The sequence below is a fragment of the Schistocerca americana genome, chromosome 9, assembly GCF_021461395.2.
Source record: "Schistocerca americana isolate TAMUIC-IGC-003095 chromosome 9, iqSchAmer2.1, whole genome shotgun sequence".
NCBI classification, from domain to species: Eukaryota; Metazoa; Arthropoda; class Insecta; order Orthoptera; family Acrididae; genus Schistocerca; species Schistocerca americana.
This window is the reverse complement of record NC_060127.1, coordinates 180,500,857-180,525,969: the sequence shown is the minus strand read 5'-3', so window position 1 is coordinate 180,525,969 and position 25,113 is coordinate 180,500,857. Positions and strand designations below refer to the sequence as shown.

At 45.2% G+C, this 25,113-nt stretch overlaps 1 protein-coding gene across 1 annotated transcript in view; it reads left to right on the top strand.

Annotated features, from left to right (window-relative positions):
* Positions 1-25,113, top strand: part of LOC124550801 — a 188,150-nt gene that overhangs the window by 148,683 nt on the left and 14,354 nt on the right. The window contains exons 2-3 of the mRNA XM_047125526.1: positions 8,007-8,200; positions 16,229-16,460. Of these exons, the coding sequence (XP_046981482.1) occupies positions 8,007-8,200; positions 16,229-16,460 (426 nt within the window). The remainder of the gene's footprint in view (positions 1-8,006; positions 8,201-16,228; positions 16,461-25,113) is intronic.

Here is a 25,113-nt window from a genome sequence, read left to right as displayed (position 1 = left end):
GGAGACCAGACAGCGTGGTCATCGGTCTCATCGGATTAGGGAAGGATTGGGAAGGAAGTCGGCCGTGCCCTTTCAGAGGAACCATCCCGGCATTAGCCTGGAGTGATTTAGGGAAATCACGGAAAACCTAAATCAGGATGGCCGGACGCGGGATTGAACCGTCGTCCTCCCGAATGCGAGTCCAGTGTCTAACCACTGCGCCACCCCGCTCGGTTTGTCTGCCTGAAAATGTACTGTTGTCCCAAGCATATTGCAACAAACGGTGTATTTCTATCGCTGCTCGTTTAGTTTTTATTGCCGTTTCAAATATACCGGTCATTTTTTAAACACCCTGCATGTAGGTCCACGACAATGAAATTAGTTTCAAAGAAACGTAGTAGAAATTGTCAAGAAGGTCAGAAGCAACAAGGCAAGACTTTGCTTTTTCAGGGTAATACCACGAAATTAACGTGTGGTGCAGCTGTTATTAGAACCGTTAGGAACGATTGTTGTTATTGTGTGCCAGAGAACGTGCGCATAACGAGAGAGAGGACCAGCTGCTAGCAAATCGCCCCTTCCGCCTCTCGCTACCACTCAAGACGAGAGCGCTTTCGCAAGAGACGGGAATGGTGAAGTTCTTCCTTCGCAGAAAGGGATGAGAGGGAGGACGCGATCCTCAACCTTAACAGGCGGGCCGACCGGCCGTAATGATGTCACATCGTTACCCCGGCAGCCAATCACGCGGAAGCCGTTCCGCCCCCATATTTCCCGATAACAGCTGCATCGGAGCAACGCCGAATGCTACTCCATTTTCCCGTTCCCCTCTTCCCAGCCTTCGATTCTCTTTTGTTTTTTCTCGATCTCCATCCCCCTGTCTTTTGTGCCCCCTGTCCCAGCGACCGGCGTACCTCCGACGAACTCATTAAATTTACAAATACCTGTTAGGTCTCTCCAGCAACAGACTTTATCGGTGCTTCATTACTGATGTTTGCTATTCTACTGTATACAGGGCCTTTCACAAATGGACCTGTACACCTCTAGAGGCTGGTTACGGGACTAGGAAGATAAAATGCACTTTCTGGACCCAAGATTTCGACACCAAAATGTTATTCCTGTCTCTCTTATTTAAATGCACTCCCTGACAAAAAAGCGAACCACATAGAAGATGCTTAGAGGTAAATATATCTTCGTCACACCATCAGTGGGTATGTAAATGATTAGAACTGTATTTTGACAGGTAGGACGGACTCCAGACTGCATTAATGTTGTACATGTTTGGTGTTATTGCCAAACCTACTAAACCAACAGTCTTGCCACATAAGTAATACTGCACTCATGCTCATAAATTAAGGATAATGCTGATACATGGTGGAGCAAAGCTCTGGTGGGCGGCCTGCAGGTTTAAATCACCTCGAGGTATGACCATGCAGTGCATTTGACCTGCGGTCATCGCGCAGTGGCGCTGGCAGCAGTCCAAATATGCAAAGGTGTCTTGATGCTTGTCAGAGTACAGTGCAGCGAGTAAGTGTGCAGACGTTTTCAGACGTTCTAATGGTGACTGTGTGTTGAAATAGGCTCACAGAACTCATATTGATGACGTTATGAGGGGTATGATACTAGGGCGCCTGGAGGCTGGTCAAACACAGCAGGTCGTAGCACGGCCCCTCAATGTGCCGCAAAGTGTGATCTCAAGATTATGGCAAGGATTCCAGCAGACAGGAAAAGTGTCCAGGCGCTACAGTACGGGACGTCCACAGTGTACAACACCACAAGAAGACCGATATCTCACCATCAGTGCCCGCAGACGGCCACGGAGTACTGCAGGTAGCCTTGCTCGGGACCTTACCGCAGCCACTGGAACAGTTGTCTCCAGACACACAGCCCACAGAGGAGCAAAGTGCATTCCACTGACCCCTGGTCACAGGAGAGCCCGTAAAGCCCGGTGTCAAGAACACAGTACATGGTCACTGGAACAGTGGTCCCAGGTTATGTTCACAGACGAGTCCAGGTATAGTCTGAACAGTGATTCTCGCCGGGTTTTCATCTGGCGTCAACCAGGAACCAGATACCAAACCCCTTAAAGGTCTTTGAAAGGGACCTGTGTGGAGGTCGTGGTTTGATGGTTTGGGGTGCGATTAGAATTGGTGCACGTACACCCCTGCATGTCTTTGCCAGAGGAACTGTATCAGGTCAGGTGTATCGGGAAGTCATTTTGCACCAGTATATCCGCTTTTCAGGGGTGCAGTGGGTCCCACCTTCCTGTTGATGGATGATAACGCACGGCCCCACGAACTGACGTCGTGGAAGAGTACCTTGAAACAGAAGGTATCAGGCGAATGGGGGGTCTGCCTGTTTTCCAGACCTAAACCCCATCGAGCACGTCTGGGATACTCTCGGTCGGCGTATCGCTGCACGTCTTCAAACGCCTACGACACTTCAGGAGCTCCGACAGGCACTGGTGCAAGAATGGGAGGCCCGCAGCTCGTGGTCGTGCGGTAGCGTTATCGCTTCCCACGCCCGGGTTCCCAGGTTCGATTCCCGGCGGGGTCAGGGATTTTCTCTGCCTCGTGATGGCTGGGTGTTGTGTGATGTCCTTAGGTTAGTTAGGTTTAAGTAGTTCTAAGTTCTGGACTGATGACCATAGATGTTTAATCCCATAGTGCTCAGAGCCATTTTTGAAGAATGGGAGGCTATACCCCAGCAGCTGCTCGACCACCTGATCCAGAGTATGCCAACCCGTTGTGCAGCCTGTGTTCGTTTGCATGGTGATCATATCCCATACTGTTTTCGGGGTACATGCGCAGGAAACAGTGGCGTTTCGTAGCACATGTGTTTCGGGACGGTTTTCTCAACACCAATACCGTGGACTTGCAGATCCGTGTCGTGTGTGTTTCCTATGTGCCTGTGCTATTAGCGCCAGTTTTGTGTAGTGCCACGTTATGTGTGGCACCACATTCTGCAATTATCCTTAATTTATGAGCATGAGTGTAGTTCCTGTCAGATCACCAAAGTTAAGGCCTGTCGGGCTTGGCTACCACTTGGGTGGCTCGCCGTCTGGGTCTGCCGAGTGCTGTTGGCAAGTGGAGTGCCCTCAGCCCTTGTGAGGCCAACTGAGAAGCTCCTTGATTGAGGAGTAGCAGCTGCCGTCATGAAAACTGACAATGGTCAGGAGAGCATTGTGCTGACCACATGCTGCCCTGTATCCGCATTTGGTGATACCTATCGGCTGAGGGTGGGCTGGCGGTCGGTTGGTACCGTTCGGCCTTCTGAGGCGTGTTTTGAGGAAGTGAACGCCTGGTAGGGTGTATAAGGGGCGTCAACAGCTCAGATGTTGAGTGACCACTGTCAACGGCATGGAGATGCCACATACTCGTGTGAGACAATGTTTCAACACTTCACAGAGTTGTCTCCATTTTGCCGACTGGTCGAATTGTGTAATAGCCAGAATTGTGAGGCATTGGCATGTTGGACTAAATGGTAACGTAAGGGCAGGCATACTCCTCATCAAGGTTCTAGTTGACCGTATTTGACCATCACGAAGGAGGATTGCCGTATTGTGCACCACATCATCACATCTACACCTGCTGTCTGAGAAATGGTGTCACAGTAACATTTTGTGTCATCCAGCACCAACGGTCAGAATCCAGTAGCAGCCACACTAGGTAATTACAGTCTCATGCGTTGGCTGCCGTTAACACCACAACACAATTGCCTCCATTTGGAGTGGTGACTGGGAGGGCTGGACTGCTGATGGATGGGGTTGCATTGTCCTTAGTGATCAATCCGGTTCAGCACTAATCCAAATGATCATTGTTCAGGGTACGAGAGCAACCAGGGGAGGAGACCCTTTCTTCCACAGCTCTGGAGAGGCACAGCGGTTGCGTCATAGTATGAGGTTCGAATGGTTCAAATGGCTCTGAGTACTATGGGACTTAACATGTATGGTCATCAGTCTGGTATGAGGTAATGACGGAAAAAACCGACCGGTTCAAACTTTTAGTTCCGCGTAACCTATGTTTTCGGTATTTCTTTGGTCTGGCTTATAACAAGGTAAAAAAGTTAGCATATCAATTTAGCCTAGCAGCAGTGCTAGATTTCTTCGGTTTTAAATGACTCTTTTTAGAAAACATAGTAATGTATATTCGTAAAAATCCCAATGCTTTGAAATACTGTGCCGTTTTATACTGGAGAGCCAAAGATATTTGTACACCTGCCTGATATCGTGTAGGACCTTCCGCGAGCACATGACATGGCATGGACTCGACTAATGTCTGAAGTTGCGCTGGAGGGAATTGACCCCATTAATATTGCAGGGCTGTCAATAAATCCGTAAGAGGATGAAGATCTCTTCTGAACAGCACGTTGCAAGGCATCACAGATACGCTCAACAGTGTTCATGTTTGGGGAGTTTCGTGGACAGCGAAACAGTTTAAACTCGGAAGAATGTTCCTGAAGACCCTCTGTGGCATTTTTGGACGTACGGGGTGTCGCATTGTCCTGCTGGAATTGCCCAAGTCCGTCTGAATGCACAATGCACATTAATGGATGCAGGTGATCAGACAGGATGCTTACGTACGTGTCACTGTCATAGTCGTATCTAGACGTATCAGGGGCCCCACATCACACCAACTGCACACGCCTCACACCATTACAGAGCTAGCACCACTCACTGCAGATGTGCGTGGTCTATGGATTCATGGGGTTGTCTGCATAGCCACACACGTCCATTTGATTGACAGAATTTGAAACGAGACTCGTCCTACCAGGCAACATGTTCCCAGCCATCAAGAGCCCCCCTCCTGCCGGAGGTTCGAGACAAAAATGGTTCAAATGGCTCTAAGCACTATGGGACTTAACATATAAGGTCATCAGTCTCCTAGACTTAGAACTACTTAAACCTAACTAACCTAAGGACAACACACACAGCCATACCCGAGGCAGGATTCGAATCTGCGACCGTAGCAACGGCGCGGTTCCAGACAGAAGCGGCCGGCGAGGTTCGAGTCCTCCCTCGGGCATGTCTGTGTGTGTTGTTCTTAGCATAAGTTAGTGTTAGTTTAAGTAGTGTGTAAGTCTAGGGACCAATGACCAAAGCAGTTAGGTCCCCTAGGAATTCACACACACACACATCAAGAGTCCAATGCCGGTGTTGACGGGCCCAGGCGACGCATAAGGCTTTGTGTCGCGCAGTCATCAGCGGTACACGAGTGATCATTCGTCTCCGAAAGCCCATATCGATGGTATTTCGTTGAATGGTTAGACACTTGTTGATGGCCCAGCATTGAAATCTGCAGCAATTTTCGGAAGGGTTGCACTTCTGTCACCTTGAACGATTCTCTTGAGTCGCCTTTGGTCCCGTTCTTGCAGGATATTTTCCGGCCTTAGCCATGTCTGAGATTTGATGTTTTGCCGGATTCCTGGTATTCACGGTACACTCGTGAAATGGCCGTACGGGAAAATCCAAATTCCGTCGCTACCTTGCAGATGCTGTGTCCCATAGCTGGTGCGCGGTGACTGCAACACCACCTTCAAACCCGCTTAAAATCTTGATAAGCTGCCATTGTAGCAGCAGTAACCGATCCAACTCTTTCGCCAGACACTTGTTGTCTTACATAGGCGTTGCCGACCGCAGCGCCGTATTCTGCCTGTTTACGTATCTCTTTATTTGAATACGCGTGCCTATACCAGCATCTTTGGCACTTCAGAGTAGAATGTATCAGTCCAATTTCGAAAAGAATGAGGGCAGTTGAGAACTGATGTAAGAATCAGCACGGCACTGCTGACACAACGGTTACCAGATGGCACGTAGTGTGGTACATTAGACGGTAAGCATGTGCCTGCAACGTGCAAGACATGCTCCCACCTGGTCTATAAAGCAGTTTCTCACTGTTGTTCTCAGACAACGGCTACACTGCGGAATGGTACCGTCCCTAGTATGAAAGTTACGAAGTACAGATGCAGCGAATGCTTCGCAAGTTTTAAAAATTAAAAGTGAGAGGAGGCACAACAGACTTGCCACGTCATACAAGAAATAGGAAGTGCAGGGAAGCTAAGACGAAATGGCTGCAGGAAAAATGTGAAGACATCGAAAAAGATATGATTGTCGGAAGGACAGACTCACCATACAGGAAAGTCAAAACAACCTTTGGTGACATTAAAAGCAACGGTGGTAACATTAAGAGTGCAATGGGAACTCCACTGTTAAATGCAGAGGAGAGAGCAGATAGGTGGAAAAAATACACTGAGAGCCTCTATGAGGGTGAAGATTTGTCTGATGTGATAGAAGAAGCAGGAGTCGATTTAGAAGAGATGGATCCAGTATTAGAATCGGAATTTAAAAGAGCTTTGGAGGACTTACGGTCAAATAAGGCAGAAGGGATAGATAACATTCCATCAGAATTTCTAAAATCATTGGGGGAAGTGGCAACAAAACGACTATTCACGTTGGTGTGTAGAATATATGAGTCTGGCGACATACCATCTGACTTTCGGAAAAGCATCATCCACACAATTCCGAAGACGGCAAGAGCTGACAAGTGCGAGAATTATCGCACAATCAGCTTAACAGCTCATGCATCGAAGCTGCTTACAAGAATAACATACAGAAGAATGGAAAAGAAAATTGAGAGTGCTCTAGGTGACGATCAGTTTGGCTTTAGGAAAAGTAAAGGGACGAGAGAGGCAATTCTGACGTTACGGCTAATACTGGAAGCAAGGCTAAAGAAAAATCAAGACACTTTCATAGGCTTTATCGACCTGGAAAAAGCGTTCGACAATATAAAATCGTGCAAGCTGTTCGAGATTCTGAAAAAAGTAGGGGTAAGCTGTAGAGATAGACGGGTCGTATACAATATGTACAACAACAAAGAGGGAATAGTAAGAGTGGACGATCAAGAACGAAGTACTCGTATTAAGAAGGGTGTAAGACAAGGCTGTAGCCTTTCGCCCCTACTCTTCAATCTGTACATCGAGGAAGCAATGATGGAAATAAAAGAAAGGTTCAGGAGTGGAATTAAAATACAAGGTGAAAGGATATCAATGATACGATTCGCTGATGACATTGCTATCCTGAGTGAAAGTGAAGAAGAATTAAATGATCTGCTGAACGGAATGAACAGTCTAATGAGTACACAGTATGGTTTGAGAGTAAATCGGAGAAAGACGAAGGTAATGAGATGTAGCAGAAATGAGAAGAGCGAGAAACTTAACATCAGGATTGATGGTCACGAAGTCAATGAAGTTAAGGAATTCTGCTACCCAGGCAGTAAAATAACCAATGACGGACGGAGCAAGGAGGACATCAAAAGCAGACTCGCTATGGCAAAAAAGGCATTTCTGGCCAAGAGAAGTCTACTAATATCAAATACCGGCCTTAATTTGAGGAAGAAATTTCTGAGGATGTACGTCTGGAGTACAGCATTGTATGGTAGTGAAACATGGACTGTGGGAAAACCGGAACAGAAGAGAATCGAAGCATTTGAGATGTGGTGCTACAGACGAATGTTGAAAATTAGGTGGACTGATAAGGTAAGGAATGAGGAGGTTCTACGCAGAATCGGAGAGGAAAGGAATATGTGGAAAACACTGATAAGGAGAAGGGACAGGATGATAGGACATCTGCTAAGTCATGAGGGAATGACTTCCATGGTACTAGAGGGAGCGGTAGACGGCAAAAACTGTAGAGGAAGACAGAGATTGGAATACGTCAAGCAAATAATTGAGGACGTAGGCTGCAAATGCTACTCTGAGATGAAGAGGTTAGCACAGGAAAGGAATTCGTGGTGGGCCGCATCAAACCAGTCAGTAGACCAAAAAAAACAAAATTGACAAAATGAATACCTGGACATTGTCCAGTATGTCAGCTAGTAAAAGAAAAAAAATAGCGGAGAAAGTGGTGGGAGAGCTCTGAGGGTTTTCATCCGGACGACCTCGTCGTAAAGACGCTCAGTCGTACAGAATCGCAGGTTCTGTACTGGAAGGAGGTTCACGTGACTCGGTTTGGGTGACAGCCCCCTTCCGTTGGCCAGACCTGGCTGTCCCTCGCGGCCGCCCTGTGGGGCACCAGAGGTGTGGGGTTGGGACGCCGTCCCCCCACGGACGACGCAGTGACGTCACGGCAGTGTGCTCCTAATAGCCTATCAGCTGGCAAGATGGGCTCCGCAGCAGATTGGTTCCGCCCCGCCACGCTCTGCGACACCGCAGAAGCTGCCGCACAGCTGGGGTAGCCAGAAGCCAGTAGCCAGTTGCTGTCTCACACGAGCCGTGTCCCATGATTCCTCCACCCACGTGTGGAGCCCCTCTCACAGTTTTTCTATATCGATGATGTCTGGATACTGTATACAGGGTGAAAAGTATTTAAACCGACAAACTCTGGGAGGTTGTAGGGGACTTCAAAACAAATATTTTTCCCTAATGTCATTTTTTCCTATGAGGAGTATTTAAACCGGCAGAGGAAGATTTCTCTGGCGGCAAATTAACTAAACCAACAAACACTTTTCCATTTTTTTATGAACAAGAGACATGACACTAACACAACCCAATTTCAATTGCAGTAGATTTTCAAAAATGCCTCCATTGACTCGTAAACAAAGGTTACACCGTCGGATCATGTTCTGTCTGACACAGGCAAAACCCCCAGGAGAATCCCGAATTGTTCCTGCTGCTGCTACTATCCGGAAAACCAGATCCTCGTCTGATGCAACAGGAGTTGCGTAAACAAGGTTGCGCATCTCTCTCCACACAACAAAGTCCAGAGGGGACATATCTGGGGATCGAGCAGGCCATGGTACAGGACCACCTCTGCCAATCCACGTTTCTGGGAACCGTCGGTCCAGGAATCGACGCACACGACGACTGAAATGTGCCGGCGCCCCGTCATGTTGGAAGCACATGCGTTGTCTTGTAGGGAGCGGGATGTCTTCCAGAAATTCTGACAATGCTCTGGCGAGAAAATTGTAATAGTGCCTGCCATTTAATGGCCTAAGTAGGAGATACGGCCCAATTAAACAACTAACACTGACCCACACATTAACGAAGAACCGCACTTGATGAGCGCTAGTAACTGTGGCATGTGGGTTATCCTCACTCCAAAAATGCGAATTGTGCATGTTGAAGACGTTGCTTCATCGGTAAACTACACAGAACATGGAAATGTAGGATGCACTTCACACTGTTCCAGGTTCCACTGCGATAACTGGGCTCTGGGTGGATAATCAACTGGTTCCAGGTTGTGGACACGCTGTAAGTGAAATGGACGTAACAATTGCTCTAGAAGGACTGTTCTTACATTCGTCTGATTCGTTCCCATGTTACGTGCAATTGCACGAGTGGTGATTGAAGGATCCTGCTCCACAAGCTGCAAGACAGTTTCCTCAAATTGCAGCGTTCTTGCCGTGCGACGGCGTCCCTGTCCAGGTAATCTGCTAAATGGCCCGGTCTCACGCAGACGTTGGTACACAGCAGCAAAGGTCGTATGATGCGGGATACGGCGATTAGGATATTGTTGTTGATAAACCCGCTGTGCAGCTCGTCCGTTGTGGTGCGCTACGTAGTACGCACCAACCATATCAGTGTACTCACTCCAGGTGTATCGTTCCATTTGTAAACAGAAACAATGAACTACTACACTGGTGTACAGCAGTTGCCTACAACTGAAGAGCGTAATACGGCTTCCACCGGTTTAAATAATCTTCATGGGAAAAAATGACATTAGGGAAAAATATTTGTTTTTATGTCCCCTACAACTTCCCAGAGTTTGTCGGTTTAAATACTTTTCCCCCTGTATACACGTTCAGTCGGAACAGATACGGGTTTCGGAAGTGGAGCTTGCTGGATTTTCTGTTCTACCCTGCAATATTTAAACAAGACTTACCACTTGCTGTAATGAAAGAAACACTAAAGAAAAATCAAGACATGTTCACTGGATTTGTCGACATGGCAAACCGTTCCACAATGTCAAACGGTGCAATATAGTCGAAGTTATGAGGAAAACAGGGATGAGATGTAGGGAAATGAAGGTAATATACAATATCTACAACAGCCAAAGCGGAACAGTAAGAGTGGAAGACCAAGAAAGCAGTGCTCGAATTAAAATGTGTGTAAGACAGAGATGTAGTCTCTCGCCGCTACTGTTTAACCTATACATTGATGATGCAGTCACGGAAATAAATGAAAGGCACAACAGTGGAATCAAAATTCAGGGTGAAGGGATATTAGTCATAAGGTTCGCTAATGACATTGCTATCCTCAGTGAAAATGAAGAAGCATTACAGGATCTGCTGAATGGAACGAACAATCTGATCATAACTTGTACAGATGTGGACTGTGAATAAATCGAAAAAAGATGAAAGTTGTGTGAAGTAGAAGAAATAACAACAGCAGAGGGTGGGCTTACTGGTAGTTGGGAGCTCCAACGTCAGGCGCGTGATGGGGCCCCTTAGGGATATGGCAACAAGAGAGGGGAAGAAAACCAATGTGCACCCCGTGTGCATACCGGGGGGAGTCATTCCAGATGTGGAAAGGGTCCTTCCGGATGCCATGAAGGGTACAGGGTGCACCCATCTGCAGGTGGTCGCTCATGTCGGCACCAATGATGTGTGTCGCTATGGTTCCGAGGAAATCCTCTCTGGCTTCCGGCGGCTATCTGATTTGGTGAAGACTGCCAGTCTCGCTAGCGGGATGAAAGCAGAGCTCACCATCTGCAGCATCGTCGACAGGACTGACTGCGGACCTTTGGTACAGAGCCGACTGGAGGGTCTGATTCAGAGGCTGAGACGGTTCTGCGACCGTGTGGGCTGCAGATTCCTCGACTTGCGCCATAGGGTGGTGGGGTTTCGGGTTCCGCTGGATAGGTCAGGAGTCCACTACACGCAACAAGCGGCTACACGGGTAGCAGGGGTTGTGTGGCGTGGGCTGAGCGGTTTTTTAGGTTATATGACCTTGGGCAAGTACAGAAAGGGCAACAGCCTCAACGGGTGCAGGGCAAAGTCAGGACATGCGGGGACCAAGCAGCAATCGGTATTGTAACTGTAAACTGTCGAAGCTGCGTTGGTAAAGTACCGGAACTTCAAGCGCTGATAGAAAGCACCGAAGCCGAAATCGTTATAGGTACAGAAAGCTGGTTGAAGCCAGAGATAAATTCTGCCGAAATTTTGCAAAGGTACAGACGGTGTTTAGAAAGGATAGATTGCATGCAACCGGTGGTGGAGTGTTCGTCGCTGTTAGTAGTAGTTTATCCTGTAGTGAAATAGAAGTGGATAGTTCCTGTGAATTATTATGGGTGGAGGTTACACTCAACAACCGAGCTAGGTTAATAATTGGCTCCTTTTACCGACCTCCCGACTCAGCAGCATTAGTGGCAGAACAACAGAGAAAATTTGGAATACATTTCACATAAATTTTCTCAGCACGTTATAGTCTTAGGTGGAGATTTCAATTTACCAGATATAGACTGGGACACTCAGATGTTTAGGACGGGTGGTAGGGACGGAGCATCGAGTGACATTATACTGAGTGCACTATCCGAAAATTACCTCGAGCAATTAAACAGAGAACCGACTCGTGGAGATAACACCTTGGACCTACTAATAACAAACAGACCCGAACTTTTCGACTCTGTATGTACAGAACAGGGAATCAGTTATCATAAGGCCGTTGCAGCATTCCTGAATATGGAAGTTAATAGGAATATAAAAAAGGGGAGGAGGGTTTAGCAAGAGTAATAATTTCAGATTTCAGACTACCTAACAGATCAAAACGAAAATTTCTGTTCCGACACTGACAATGTTGAGTGTTTATGGAAAAAGTTCAAGGCAATCGTAAGATGCGTTTTAGACAGGTACGTGTCGAGTAAAACTGTGAGGGACGGGAAAAACCCGCCGTGGTACAACAACAAAGTTAGGAAACTACTGCGAAAGCAAAGAGAGCTTCACTGTAAGTTTAAACGCAGCCAAAACCTCTCAGACAAACAGAAGCTAAACGATGTCAAAGGTAGCGTAAGGAGGGCTATGCGTGAAGCGTTCAGTGAATTCGAAAGTAAAATTCTATGTACCGACTTGACAGAAAATCCTAGGAATTTCTGGTCTTACGTTAAATCAGTAAGTCGCTCGAAACAGCATGTCCAGACACTCCGGGATGATGATGGCATTGAAACAGAGGGTGACACGCGTAAAGCTGAAATACTAAACACCTTTTTCCAAAGCTGTTTCACAGAGGAAGACCGCACTGCAGTTCCTTCTCTAAATCCTCGCACAAACGAAAAAATGGCTGACATCGAAATAAGTGTCCAAGGAATAGAAAAGCAACTGGAATCACTCAACAGAGGAAAGTCCACTGGACCTGACGTGATACCAATTCGATTCTACACAGAGTACGCGAAAGAACTTGCCCCCCTTCTAACAGCCGTGTACCGCAAGTCTCTAGAGGAACGGAAGGTTCCAAATGATTGGAAAAGAGCACAGGTAGTCCCAGTCTTCAAGAAGGGTCGTCGAGCAGATGCGCAAAACTATAGACCTATATCTCTGACGTCGATCTGTTGTAGAATTTTAGAACATGTTTTTTGTTCGAGTATCATGCCGTTTTTGGAAACCCAGAATCTACTATGTAGGAATCAACATGGATTCCGGAAACAGCGATCGTGTGAGACCCAACTCGCCTTATTTGTTCATGAGACCCAGAAAATATTAGATACAGGCTCCCAGGTAGATGCTATTTTTCTTGACTTCCGGAAGGCGTTCGATACAGTTCCGCACTGTCGCCTGATAAATAAACAAAGTAAGAGCCTACGGAATATCAGACCAGCTGTGTGGCTGGATTGAAGAGTTTTTAGCAAACAGAACACAGCATGTTTTATCAATGGAGAGACGTCTACAGACGTTAAAGTAACATCTGGCGTGCCACAGGGGAGTGTTATGGGACCATTGCTTTTCACAATATATATAAATGACCTAGTAGATAGTGTCGGAAGTTCCATGCGGCTTTTCGCGGATGATGCTGTAGTATACAGAGAAGTTGCAGCATTAGAAAATTGTAGCGAAATGCAGGAAGATCTGCAGCGGATAGGCACTTGGTGCAGGGAGTGGCAACTGACCCTTAACATAGACAAATGTAATGTATTGCGAATACATAGAAAGAAGGATCCTTTATTGTACGATTATATGATAGCGGAACAAACACTGGTAGCAGTTACTTCTGTAAAATATCTGGGAGTATGCGTGCGGAACGATTTGAAGGGGAATGATCATATAAAATTAATTGCTGGTAAGGCGGGTACCAGGTTGAGATTCATTGGGAGAGTCCTTAGAAAATGTAGTCCATCAACAAAGGAGGTGGCTTACAAAACACTCGTTCGACCTATACTTGAGTATTGCTCATCAGTGTGGGATCCGTACCAGATCGGGTTGACGGAGGAGATAGAGAAGATCCAAAGAAGAGCGGCGCGTTTCGTCACAGGGTTATTTGGTAACCGTGATAGCGTTACGAAGATGTTTAACAAACTCAAGTGGCAGACTCTGCAAGAGAGGCGCTCTGCATCGCGGTGTAGCTTGCTGTCCAGGTTTCGAGAGGGTGCGTTTCTGGATGAGGTATCGAATATATTGCTTCCCCCTACTTATACCTCCCGAGGAGATCACGATTGTAAAATTAGAGAGATTAGAGCGCGCACGGAGGCTTCAGACAGTCGTTCTTCCCGCGATCCATACGCGACTAGAACAGGAAAGGGAGGTAATGACAGTGGCACGTAAAGTGCCCTCCGCCACACACCGTTGGGTGGCTTGCGAAGTATAAATGTAGATGTAGATGTAGCGAGATACTTGACATCATAATTGGTGATCACGAAGCAGAAGAAGTTAAGGAATTCTGCTACGTAGGCAGCAAAATAACCCATGATGGATGGAGCAAGGAGGACATCAAAAGTATATTGCCACTGACCAAAAGGGCATTCCTGGCGAAGAGAAGTCTGCTAGTATCAAACATTGGCCTAATGCGAGGATCAAATTCTGGGAATGTACGTTCTGCGCACAGAATTGTAGGATAGTGAAATATGGACTGCGTGAAAACCGGAAAAGAAGAAAATCGGACGATTTCAAATATGGTGTTACAGAAGAATTTTCAAAATTAGGCGGACTGATAAGGTAAGGAACGAGGAAGTTCTCCGGAGATTAGGCGAGGAAAAGAATGTATGGAAAACACTGAAAAGAAGACAGGACATGATACTAGAGCTTCCTGCCAACAGCCTACAACCTACAAACGTGCAGCATTCCATCACATGAACCACCTTCTCCTTTCTATCCCTATGTGCCAAGAAGACTTTGACCAGGAACATAACACAATAAAAACAGTAGCCATGAATAATGAATTTGACCCCAACACCACTGACAAAAGTTTTAGATAAGAAGAAGAAGAAGAAGCAAGTCTGGTCCCTACTGTTGCCAATGAAAAATACAAACAGTAAAAGAAATGGTGCAGATTACCTTTTATAGGGAAAACATCAAATAGCATAAATAACATCTTGAAGGCAAAGGGTTTCTCTGGGTTTTTCTATGTCCCTTAGACAGTAGGTAGTTTCTTGTTTAATTCAAAAGACAAACAACGGGCTATCACAGAAACTGGGGTTCATAAAATCACATGTTGTGAGTGTCAGTCTTGCTACATTGGACAGACTGGGAGGTCAATCTGTACCAGGTTTAAGGAACACCACAGAAGCTGGAGATTGAGGAAGCCTGTTTCAGTCTTTGCAGAACATTGCCTGAACAATAATCACACATATACAATAGATGTACAGGTCCTACTAACAGAGGAAAAGGGTGCCAAACTCAACCAATTAGAAATTTTAGATGAAGTGTATACCCCATACCTATTATTAAACGAGCAAACCAAATTCAATTATTCACTTTTTTTAGATGACATCACAACTCCAAGATAGAGGCAAAACTTTGAGCCCCAGTCCATCGTAGTTAAAAATATCTCGGTTGATGCATAACTTTAGTCCGGTCATTGTAGTATAATTGTTGAATGGATAATAACGTACGTAATTTGTTAAAAATGGTCATTAACGTAATTGCACATTAAGCTTTGGATCGATACCCTAAGAAGTTGAGACGATTATCTTTGCCTTGTCATCATGTTTCTCTGTGCATTATAATCTTTGGGAATCAGTAATGCACTGAAAAATGAGCTTATACCCGAAACCTTGGATAAGAAATAACATTAATAATAAATTATGAAACAAGGCTAAAAACAGTGTTCGTTTAGTAAATTTACAATGTTTCACCAAGAACCCAAAGCTGATTCAATTAAAAGTTTTCAAGATATGTAATTTTGAAATCAGGGAGTCCTTCACTGCACAGCCTGTAAATAAACAAACAAGTGTCCACTAGTGGCATTCACTAAGTAATGATAAACACTTTTTTTTCTAAAAGTGGGTTGGTTCTAATCAGGATTCCAATCTTCTGGCTACAAAACCCTAGTTTTCAACATAATCTCCGTTCAGTGCGAAGGCCATGTGGGAGGAGGGAGGTGCTGTACGGCTGTGAGGTACCAGTCTGCTAGTCGACGTCGGAGCCGACGGCTGACTCCATCAATAACCTCCTCATCATCCATGAATCACTTCCAGCGGAGTGCATCCTTCATTGGGCCAAACGAATGGAAGTCGGAAGGTGCGACATCAGAGCTGTAGGCTGGATTAGGAAGAAGTCCAATCAAGTTTTGTCAGCTCTTCTCGGTACGCAGAGGCCATGCGTCGTCACGGAGAAGAGCCGACGAAAACAGATGCCTCGCCCAACGACTCACCGCGCTTTTGTTCACTGTGTCTGTGCACATTTTGCAAGCGCATACGAATAACTTCAATGCCTGATTTTCCGCGAAAAGAACACACCACCGTTATACAGGGTGAAAAGTATTTAAACCTCATAGGAAAAAATGAAATTAGGGAAAAATATTTGTTTTGATGTCCCCTACAACCTCCCAGAGTTTGTCGGTTTAAATACTTTTCACCCTGTATACGCATTTTCAAGGCTGTGTGTAGCGGCGCCGCCCCATAACAGAATTTCATGAAAATACAGTGGTTGAAGCGCGAATATTCAACGCTATTCAACAACAAATTTTTGATCTTTTCAACCGAAATTGGCCGAGAACGAAATGTGTAGCCTTACTTATTCAGCGGCCCTCGTATACCCGGCTCGTAGTGCAGGCTCAGCTGACCGCCAGTACCTGCCGAGGACCCCCAGTGACGGACCACTCGCTCTGGTTGCAGGTTGTTCGAGGAGCACTCCGACCTGCTGGAGCTGTTCGAGCGCTTCCGGTCGCTGAAGACGCGCGAGGAGCAGGCGAGCAGCATGGAGCTGGCCGAGCACGCGACCACCGTGATGAACTCGCTGGACGAGGCCATCCGGGCGCTCGACGACGCCGACACCTTCTTCACCTTCGTGGAGCAGGTCGGCGCGTCGCACCGCCGCATCCCGGGCTTCCAGCCGGAGCTCTTCTGGGTGAGTCGCAGCGCTACCCAGCCCACCGCCCTGCGCAACTACTGGAACCAGCAGGTCACTCCTACTCTTGCACAGTTACTGCCCTGAGAGGGAGGGACAGAACCACCCTTTCCCAGTTGGTTAGAATATGACATCTTCTCTATGCTTTTCACAAAACCAGCTCCAAATTGTTCTTGTTGATTACGTAAGTTCACGACAAGCTTCTTCAAACATACCGGGTGATCAAAAAGTCAGTATAAATTTGAAAACTGAATAAATCACGCATTAATGTAGATAGAGAGGTAAAAATTAGCACACACGCTTGGAATGACATGGGGTTTTATTAGAACAAAAAAAAACAAAGTCCACACAATGTGCGACAAATGCGCGTTGTTTGGTGATGATCGTGCGCTCAGCCGCTACTTTCGTCATGCTTGCCTCCCAGGTCCCCAGACCTCAGCCCGTGCGAGTATTGGCTTTGGGGTTACCTGAAGACGCAAGTGTATCGTGATCGACCGACATCGCTAGAGATGCTGAAAGACAACATCCAACGCCAATGCCTCACCATAACTCCGGACATGCTTTACAGTGCTGTTCGCAACATTATTCCTCTACTGCAGCTATTGTTGAGGAATGATGGTGGACATATTGAGCATTTCCTGTAAAGAACATCATCTTTGCTTTGTCTTACTTTGTTATGCTAATTATTGCTATTCTGATCAGATGAAGCGCCATCTGTCGGTCATTTTTTGAACATTTGTATTTTTCTTTTTTTGTTCTAATAAAACCCCATGCCATTCCAAGCATGTGTGTCAATTTGTACCTCTCTATCTACATCATTCCGTGATTTATTCAGTTTTCAAATTTATACTGACTTTTTGATCACCCGGTACATTTTCCAATTGTTCTTGTTGATTACGTAAGTTCACGACAAGCTTCTTCTAACATACATTATCAAGTATTCAAGTATTTCTGCTGACATTATAGTTATACACCGTAAGACAAAAAAATCGACGCACCAGGAAGGAATTACCTGAATGGGACGGAAATTGATACATGTGACACTTGTACAGTCAAGCAAATGATAACAGTAATGACGGGAACTGAAGAAATGACTTAAAAATTGTCCTACAGCTGGGACTCGAACCCAGGCGTCCTTGCTTAGTAGACAGAAATTCTGACCGCTACGTCACGGCAGCACACTACGCCCTCCCCAATACAAACTTCAATTCATATCTTCGGCTTATTTCCCCCCCTCCCCTAAATTGTCGCTTTGCAGGGACTCTCTGGTACCGGAATAGCATCGCAAAGGCGGTGTAATGGTCACCATTTCTGCTTAGTAAGCAAGGAGACCCGTGATTCTTCAGTTTCTCCCGGCGTATTTCTTGCTCGAACAGTCCACGGGTGTACTGCCGGTCCATAGTGTCCAACGGGCACAATATTTTGGCTATCAGACATGTCGCCATCGTCAGGTGCGCTGACGAACTGAGCTCCTGAGGGCGGGTGGCCGTCTTAAATCCCCTCCACCTGCGAGGCCGTCCGCCCTCAGGAGCTCAGTTCGTCAGCGCACCTGACGATGGCGACATGTCTGATAGCCGAAATATTGTGCCCGTTGGACACTATGGACCGGCAGTACACCCGTGAACTGCTAGAGCAAGGAGACCCGTGTTCAAGTCCCAGCCGTAGCACAAATTTTTAATTCATTTTTTCACCTTCCATCATTAGATCTCTTGGTCAAAATTTCATTATATCTAAATGATAACAGGTTCAGAAATATTGGACGATTTATTCTAGAGAAAGAGCTTCACAAACTGAGCAAGCCAACAACGCCTTCGTACACCTCTGGCCCTTATGCAGCCAGTTATTCGCCTTGTACTCACGAGGGATACCGCGCCAATTTCTTTCGAACTGGCGCGTTAGATTGTGAAAATCCCGACACGGTTGGAGAATCCTGCCAATAATGCTCCAAACTTTCTCTGTTTGGGTGAGATCCGGCGACCTTACTGTCCAAGGTGGGGTTTGGCAAAAATGGAGATAATGGGTAGAGACTGCCGAGTGAGTGAGGGCATTATCTTGGTGAAATGTAAACCGAGGGTGGCTTCCTATGAAGTGCAACAAAGCGAGGTGTAGAACATCGTCGACGTACCGCCGTGCTGCAAGGGTGCAGCGCACGACAACCAAAGGCATCCTGCTATGAAATGAAATGCCACACAAGACTATCGCGTCTGGTTTTCGGGCCACATGACGGCCCGAGCGAGGTGGCGCAGTGACTAACACAATGGACTCGTATTCCGGAGAACGATGGTTCAATCACACGTCCGGCCATCCTGATTTAGGTTTTCCGTGATTTCCCTAAATCGCTTCAGGCATGTGCAGGAGTGGTTCCTTTGAAAGAGCACGGCTGACTTCCTTCCCCATTCTTCCATGAGACCGATGACCTCGCAGTTTGGTCTCCTCCCCCAAATCGACCCAAGTCCCCCGCCATATGGCGGCCGACAATCAGGTCGATATCCCACTGCTGTCTGGGCCGTGTCCGGATTTGTCTTCATCCTGCAAGCTCGCTGACTGGAGCAGAATTGTGTTCAGTGATGAGTCTCACGTCGAAATGCGCCTCGATAACCAGCGAAGAAGTGTCTGATGGCTTCATGGGTACTGGTGGGACACCAACCTGGCTGTCGGCCGCCATACGGCCTGAAAATCAGAAGTGATGGTCCAGGGGCCATTTCATTTAATAGCAGAATCCTTTGGTTGTCATCTGCGGCATCCTAACAGCACAGAGCAACGTTGGCGACATTCTAGGTTTCATTTCGTTGCCATCCATGACAAGCCATTCTGGGCTTACATTCAGCGAGATAATGCCCTACCACACACAGCGAGAGTTTCAACTCTTCGTCTTACTGCTTGCCAAACCCCACCTCGGCCTGCAAGGTTGCCTGATCTCTTGCCAACTGAGAACATTTGGAGCATTATGGGCAGGACACCACAACTGGACGTAATATGGCACGATATCCCTCAGGAGGACATCCAGCAACTCTGTCAATCAACGACAAGCCGATTAACTGCTTGCATCAGTGCCAAAGGTGGCTCAACACATTAATGACTATCTCAGTTTGCGAAGCTCTTTCTCTTGAATAAATCATCCAGTTTTTCTGAAACAGTAATCATTTCTTTGTCTGTACATCGACATCACATCTACTGATTCCCTCCCATTCGGATGATTTCTTTTTGGAACGTCGTTCTTCTTTTTGTCTTGTAGTGTATGTAATTTTTTAGTAAGTCTGTGTGATGCTACTATGATTTACTACATCTAGATGGAGAGAAGAAGTCCATAAACCATCTTGGAACGTGAGATCTTTTATAAACATTGGTTACATATTTACTTTCTATAGATGAGTAATAGCGAAATGTCGTGTTTTTTTTAGCAATAGCAAAATGACAGACTATTTTTCCGATGATGTTTTATGTTTACAAGTAAATTGTATCTTAGAGATGTTTTTGTCAGACATACTGTACGTTATGTGAATGTACGATGTTGATGCTGTCTATTGTTTTTTGTTTATCGTGTTCTTTACCTGTTTTCTTTTTCTATTATGTCAACGAATAGACAGACATCAAACAGAAAAATTATGTGGAAAACTTTATTGACATAGCACCAGTCCATAGACGAAGAATAAAATAATACGTAAATGCAATGTCAACAGGAACACTTTATAATAGCATATGTGCCGAAACAAGCTTGCCGTGAACTTACGTAATTAACATGAAGCAATTTGCAGCTAATTTTATCAAAAGTATAAAGATGATGTCATTTTACGACCTTATACAAGCCATGGGATCAGCGGAGAAGAAGTTATAGTTGGTTAGGGAACACATATTAGAGGTTACTATAATACTGGTCAGAAGAGAATTACTAGTTCTGCCTCCAAGGACCAATGTCGAGCCCCTTTTAGCTCACTGCTGTTATCCACAGTTACTTCCATGGTAGGGTATGGAACCATCCTTTATAGTTTATTGAGTGCTGCACGTAGTATATAGTAATAATGGTGCTAGGAAACAATAAACTGTGTCCCACAGGGTTCTTTGTTGTGTCTTTAGGGTTCAAAGTTGGTTTCTCTGTTGTTCTTACCTCAGTCTATGCTGTTTGTAGTTTGGTATACTAATCTGACCACTACTCACAGTTATTCCTCAGACAGAGAGAGAGATGAAAACATCCTTTACATAGTTCACTATTTACCGTAATAAATGTAGAGGGTAGTAATAATATTGCTAGGGAAAAATGAACCAATTGCCTCTCTAGGGTTCAAAGTTGGTTTCTCTGCTGGTCCTATCTCAGTCTGTGCTGTTTGTAGTTCGGTATACTCATCTCACCATTACTCACATTTGTTCCGCAGACAGAAAGAGATGAAAACATCATTTACATCGTTAATTATTTACTGTAATAGATGGAGAAGGTAGTATTAATACTGCTAGGAAACAATGAACCAATTGCGTCTTTAGGGTTCAAAGTTGGTTTCTCTGCTGTTCTTAGCTAAGTCTAGTTACTGCTACTGTACTACAGTTATCGCGCTGACACGAATATGTAGAACCAGCCTTGACATAATTGCTTACATTTTACATACTTCAGATACGAGATAACAATAATACTGTTGCCAAAGAAGTTATCAGATGTTTCTCACTTGCATCAGTGTGGCTTCCACACTACTAATACAAAATTACTACCTTAATAGAGAGAGACTGAATTACTATCCACTTAGCTGACAAATTAATGAATGTAGGAAGTGTATATGAATGATACTGTTATGATAGGAAGTACCAATTGTGTCAAACAGGGGTCCACTGAAGGTTCTCTGCTAGTCCTACGACAATCCATTCAACTTAGAGCTACTGTTCCACAATTATCACGCAGACAGGGAGAGACAGAACCAGCCTTTATATAGACTGTTAAGCAATGCCATTAGTAATAAGAATATTATCTGCTACCAGTTTCATTCCACAGAATTCAAAGTTCGCCCTATGCTATTCCTGCCTCAGTCCAGCTTTCCACCTGTATTCTATAATCATTTCTGTAACAGCGAGAGATAGCCACCCATTACACAGGTGATAGGATAATGGGTACAGGAGGTAACTGTAATACTGTTGGGAATGAAACAACTTCAGTCTCACAGGGTTCAATGTTGGTTGCACTGCTATTCCTGTCCCAGTCTGCTGCTGTTCCACAATAATACTGCGTCAGAGAGAGATAGTATCAGCCACTACATATTGCTTAGATGATGCATATTACAGATAATAATAATAATACTGCTAGCAAAGAAGTTAACAGTTGCATCCCAAAAGGTCAATATTTGGTCTTAAAATAATCGTACCTCCGTCCGTTCAACTTACTATCGCTCTGACCTAATAATTTTCCTGAAACATAAGAGAGAGAACCAGTCCTTACATAGCTGATTAGGTACTGCACATATGAAGTAATAATAATACTGTTAGGTAAGAAAGTACCAATTGTACTATTCCTAGCTTGATCTATTCAGCTCACTGCTGATGTCCCACAATTACTGTCGTCATAGGGAGAGGTAGAGCCAGCTGGATGTAATGTGTATGTACTAGGTAGGAATAATAGTACTAGGAAAGATCTTATCATTAGTGTCCCACACACTTCAGTGTTGGTTCCTATGCTATTCCTACTTAGGTCTATTCGGCTCACTGCAGATAGTCTACAAGTGTTGCCATGACGCAGAAACAACTTATACGTATACATTTAGGTCATGCCTGCCAGAGACGATAATTATACTGCTAGGCAAGGAATAGCCATTGTATGTTGTATTCCTGATTCATTAGCAGCAGGTCAATAGTCGTTCTACGCTCGATAAATTCTCTTCCAGAGCTCCCCATAATTTCCTGTACACATCCATGTAGGTCCTCTGTGTTTTCTAATGCCAAGTTCTCCATTTAGTTAAAGAAATTCCCTAGCACAGCGAACGCTACCTCATCTGGATATATGTTCTGTCAATCTCCATTTCATTTTTATTACAGTTTTAATTACATCTTCCACATCAGCTTTTTCTTTGATCTATTTTTTTATTCTCCTATTTCTCCCAATACTTCCCAACCTGTGTCTTTCCGTTGGGGATTGAGTAGTTTTGACGTTTAAACCAAGTCTCATTCTGCTAAGTCAAAAGAGAAAATATGCATTGATAATACTGTATATTTACTGTTCCAGCCACACTGAAACCTCCAGGTTAGCAGGTCACTTTTATTCTTTTGTTCATTGATTTTCACGTCCATCCAGTCAATATCCTTAACTGTCCTAAATACAGAAACTCTTCAACTACTTTCTATGACTCATTGTTCATCTGTACGATTATTTTTTCACTACGTTGCTTACAAATTATTTTATTCCAATTGTAATTCAGATTCAGCCCTACATTCAAACGTCCTAACTCATTCCTATTATAAAATAGCGGATGATATGATCAGATTTATTCAGCAGCACTCAACATAAATACAAAAACCACACAGAAATATTTGTGCTGATTACATGGGTTTTATATGCACGGACAGGAAGCTGTAACAAAAGATTCTAGTTTAACATTCCACTGCCGACGTGGTTATTGGAGTCGGAGAACTACTTTAGACTCGCCAATAACAGGACAGCACATCACCCGTGACTTTTTCAAAGGAATGATTTTGACTTTTGCCTTAAATTGTTTATTGGGAAATCAGTTACTTAGTATGATTGATGCACATACTTGGCTGAAACTTTTAAATTAAGACGTTGTGTTATCTACTCTTCAGGATGTGTAAGAGCTTACCCGGCGAAACTTTTGCAGCGTACTAGAAACAACAATGGTAACATGTGGGCGGTGCCAATTTCGAATACGCTGCAGTAATTTCACTGGGAAGCCCTTGCACATATTTCATACAGTTCCGATTCTCCCCATGCAGTTTCCATATTTTTGGAGCCCTGAAGAAAGTCATTCATGGTCGTCGTTTTTTTTCGGACGAAGAGATGCACAACTGGGTACAATCAAGGCTCCGAAGGCAATCACATTTTTCCGTGACGGCATTGATCATCTTATCATATAGTGGGATAAATGTATTAACAGTTACGGCGATTACTTTTGAAATGATGTAGTTTAACTGATTTTTTTCCATCTGTCTCGTTTTCAATTGACTACCTCTTATACTTTCTTCATTTATCACGTGTAGTTTTGTGCGTCGTTGTGACAATTCACGTTCTTGAGAATGCTGAAAGTAAAGGGTATTGAAATGAAATTTGATATCCGATAAATTATTTGTTTCATAATTTTTGTCTGGACATTGCATACCTTTCATCCTCGCGTTATTATGCTACTTTTCTGACTGTGCATTACCGCCTAAAGTTTACCTCATCGTGAATCAAACAATACTTCATTTGAAACTTCCTGGCAGATTAAAACTGTGTACCGGACCGAGACTCGAACTCGGGACCTTTGCCTTTCGCGGGCGAGTGCTCTACCGTCTGAGCTACCCAAGCACGACTCACACCCCGTCCTCACAGCTTTACTTCTACCGGTATCTCGTCCCCCACCTTCCAAACTTTACAGAAGCTTCCTGCAAACCCTGCAGAACTAGCACTCCTGAAAGAAAGGATATTGCGGATACATGGCTTAGCCACAGCCTGGGGGATGTTTCCAGAATGAGATTTTCACTCTACAGCGGAGTGTGCGCTGATATGAAACTTCCTGGCAGATTAAAACTGTGTGCCGGACCGAAACTCGAACTCGGGACCTTTGCCTTTCGCGGGCAAGTGCTCTACCAACTGAACTACCCAAGCACGACTCACTCCCCGTCCTCATTCTGGAAACATCCCCCTGGCTGTGGCTAAGCCATGTCTCCGCAATATCCTTTCTTTCAGGAGTGCTAGTTCTGCAGGGTTTGCAGGAGAGCTTCTGTAAAGTTTGGAAGGTGGGAGACGAGATACTGGCAGAAGTAAAGCTGTGAGGACGGGTCGTAAGTAGTGCTTGGGTAGCTCAGCTGGTAGAGCACTTGCCCGCGAAAGGCAAATGTCCCGAGTTCGAGTCTCGGTCCGGCACACAGTTTTAATCTTCCAGGAAGTTTCATATCAGCGCACACTCCGCTGCAGAGTGAAAATCTCATTCTGAATACTTCATTTGCTCGTAGTTCTGTCTCCTGATCAATAAAAAGTACTATTGTTGTGCTGTAATAAAAAAATGGCTCGGAGCACTATGGGACTTAACTTCTGAGGTCACCAGTCCCCTAGAACTTAGAACTGCTTAAACCTAACTAACCTAAGGACATCACAAGCACCCACGCCCGAGGCAGGATTCGAACCTGCAACCGTAGCGGTCTCGCGGTTCCAGACTGTAGCGCCTAGAACCGCTCGGCCACCCCGACCGGCTGCTGTAATAATGTTACAGACTGTCGTAATGAAGGTTAACTACCAGTTGACATCAATTCCTCTGAAATAACAGCTTACAGCAAATTACACAAACAAGCTGGTACACCTGCTTAATATCGTGTAGCGCCACCACGAGCACACATAAATGCCGCAACACGACGTGGCGTGGACTCCACTAATGTCTGAAGTGTTTCTGGAGTGAACTGACACCATTAATCCTGCAGGGCTACCCATAAATCCGCAAGAGTGCGAGGGAGTGGAGATCTCTTCTGAACA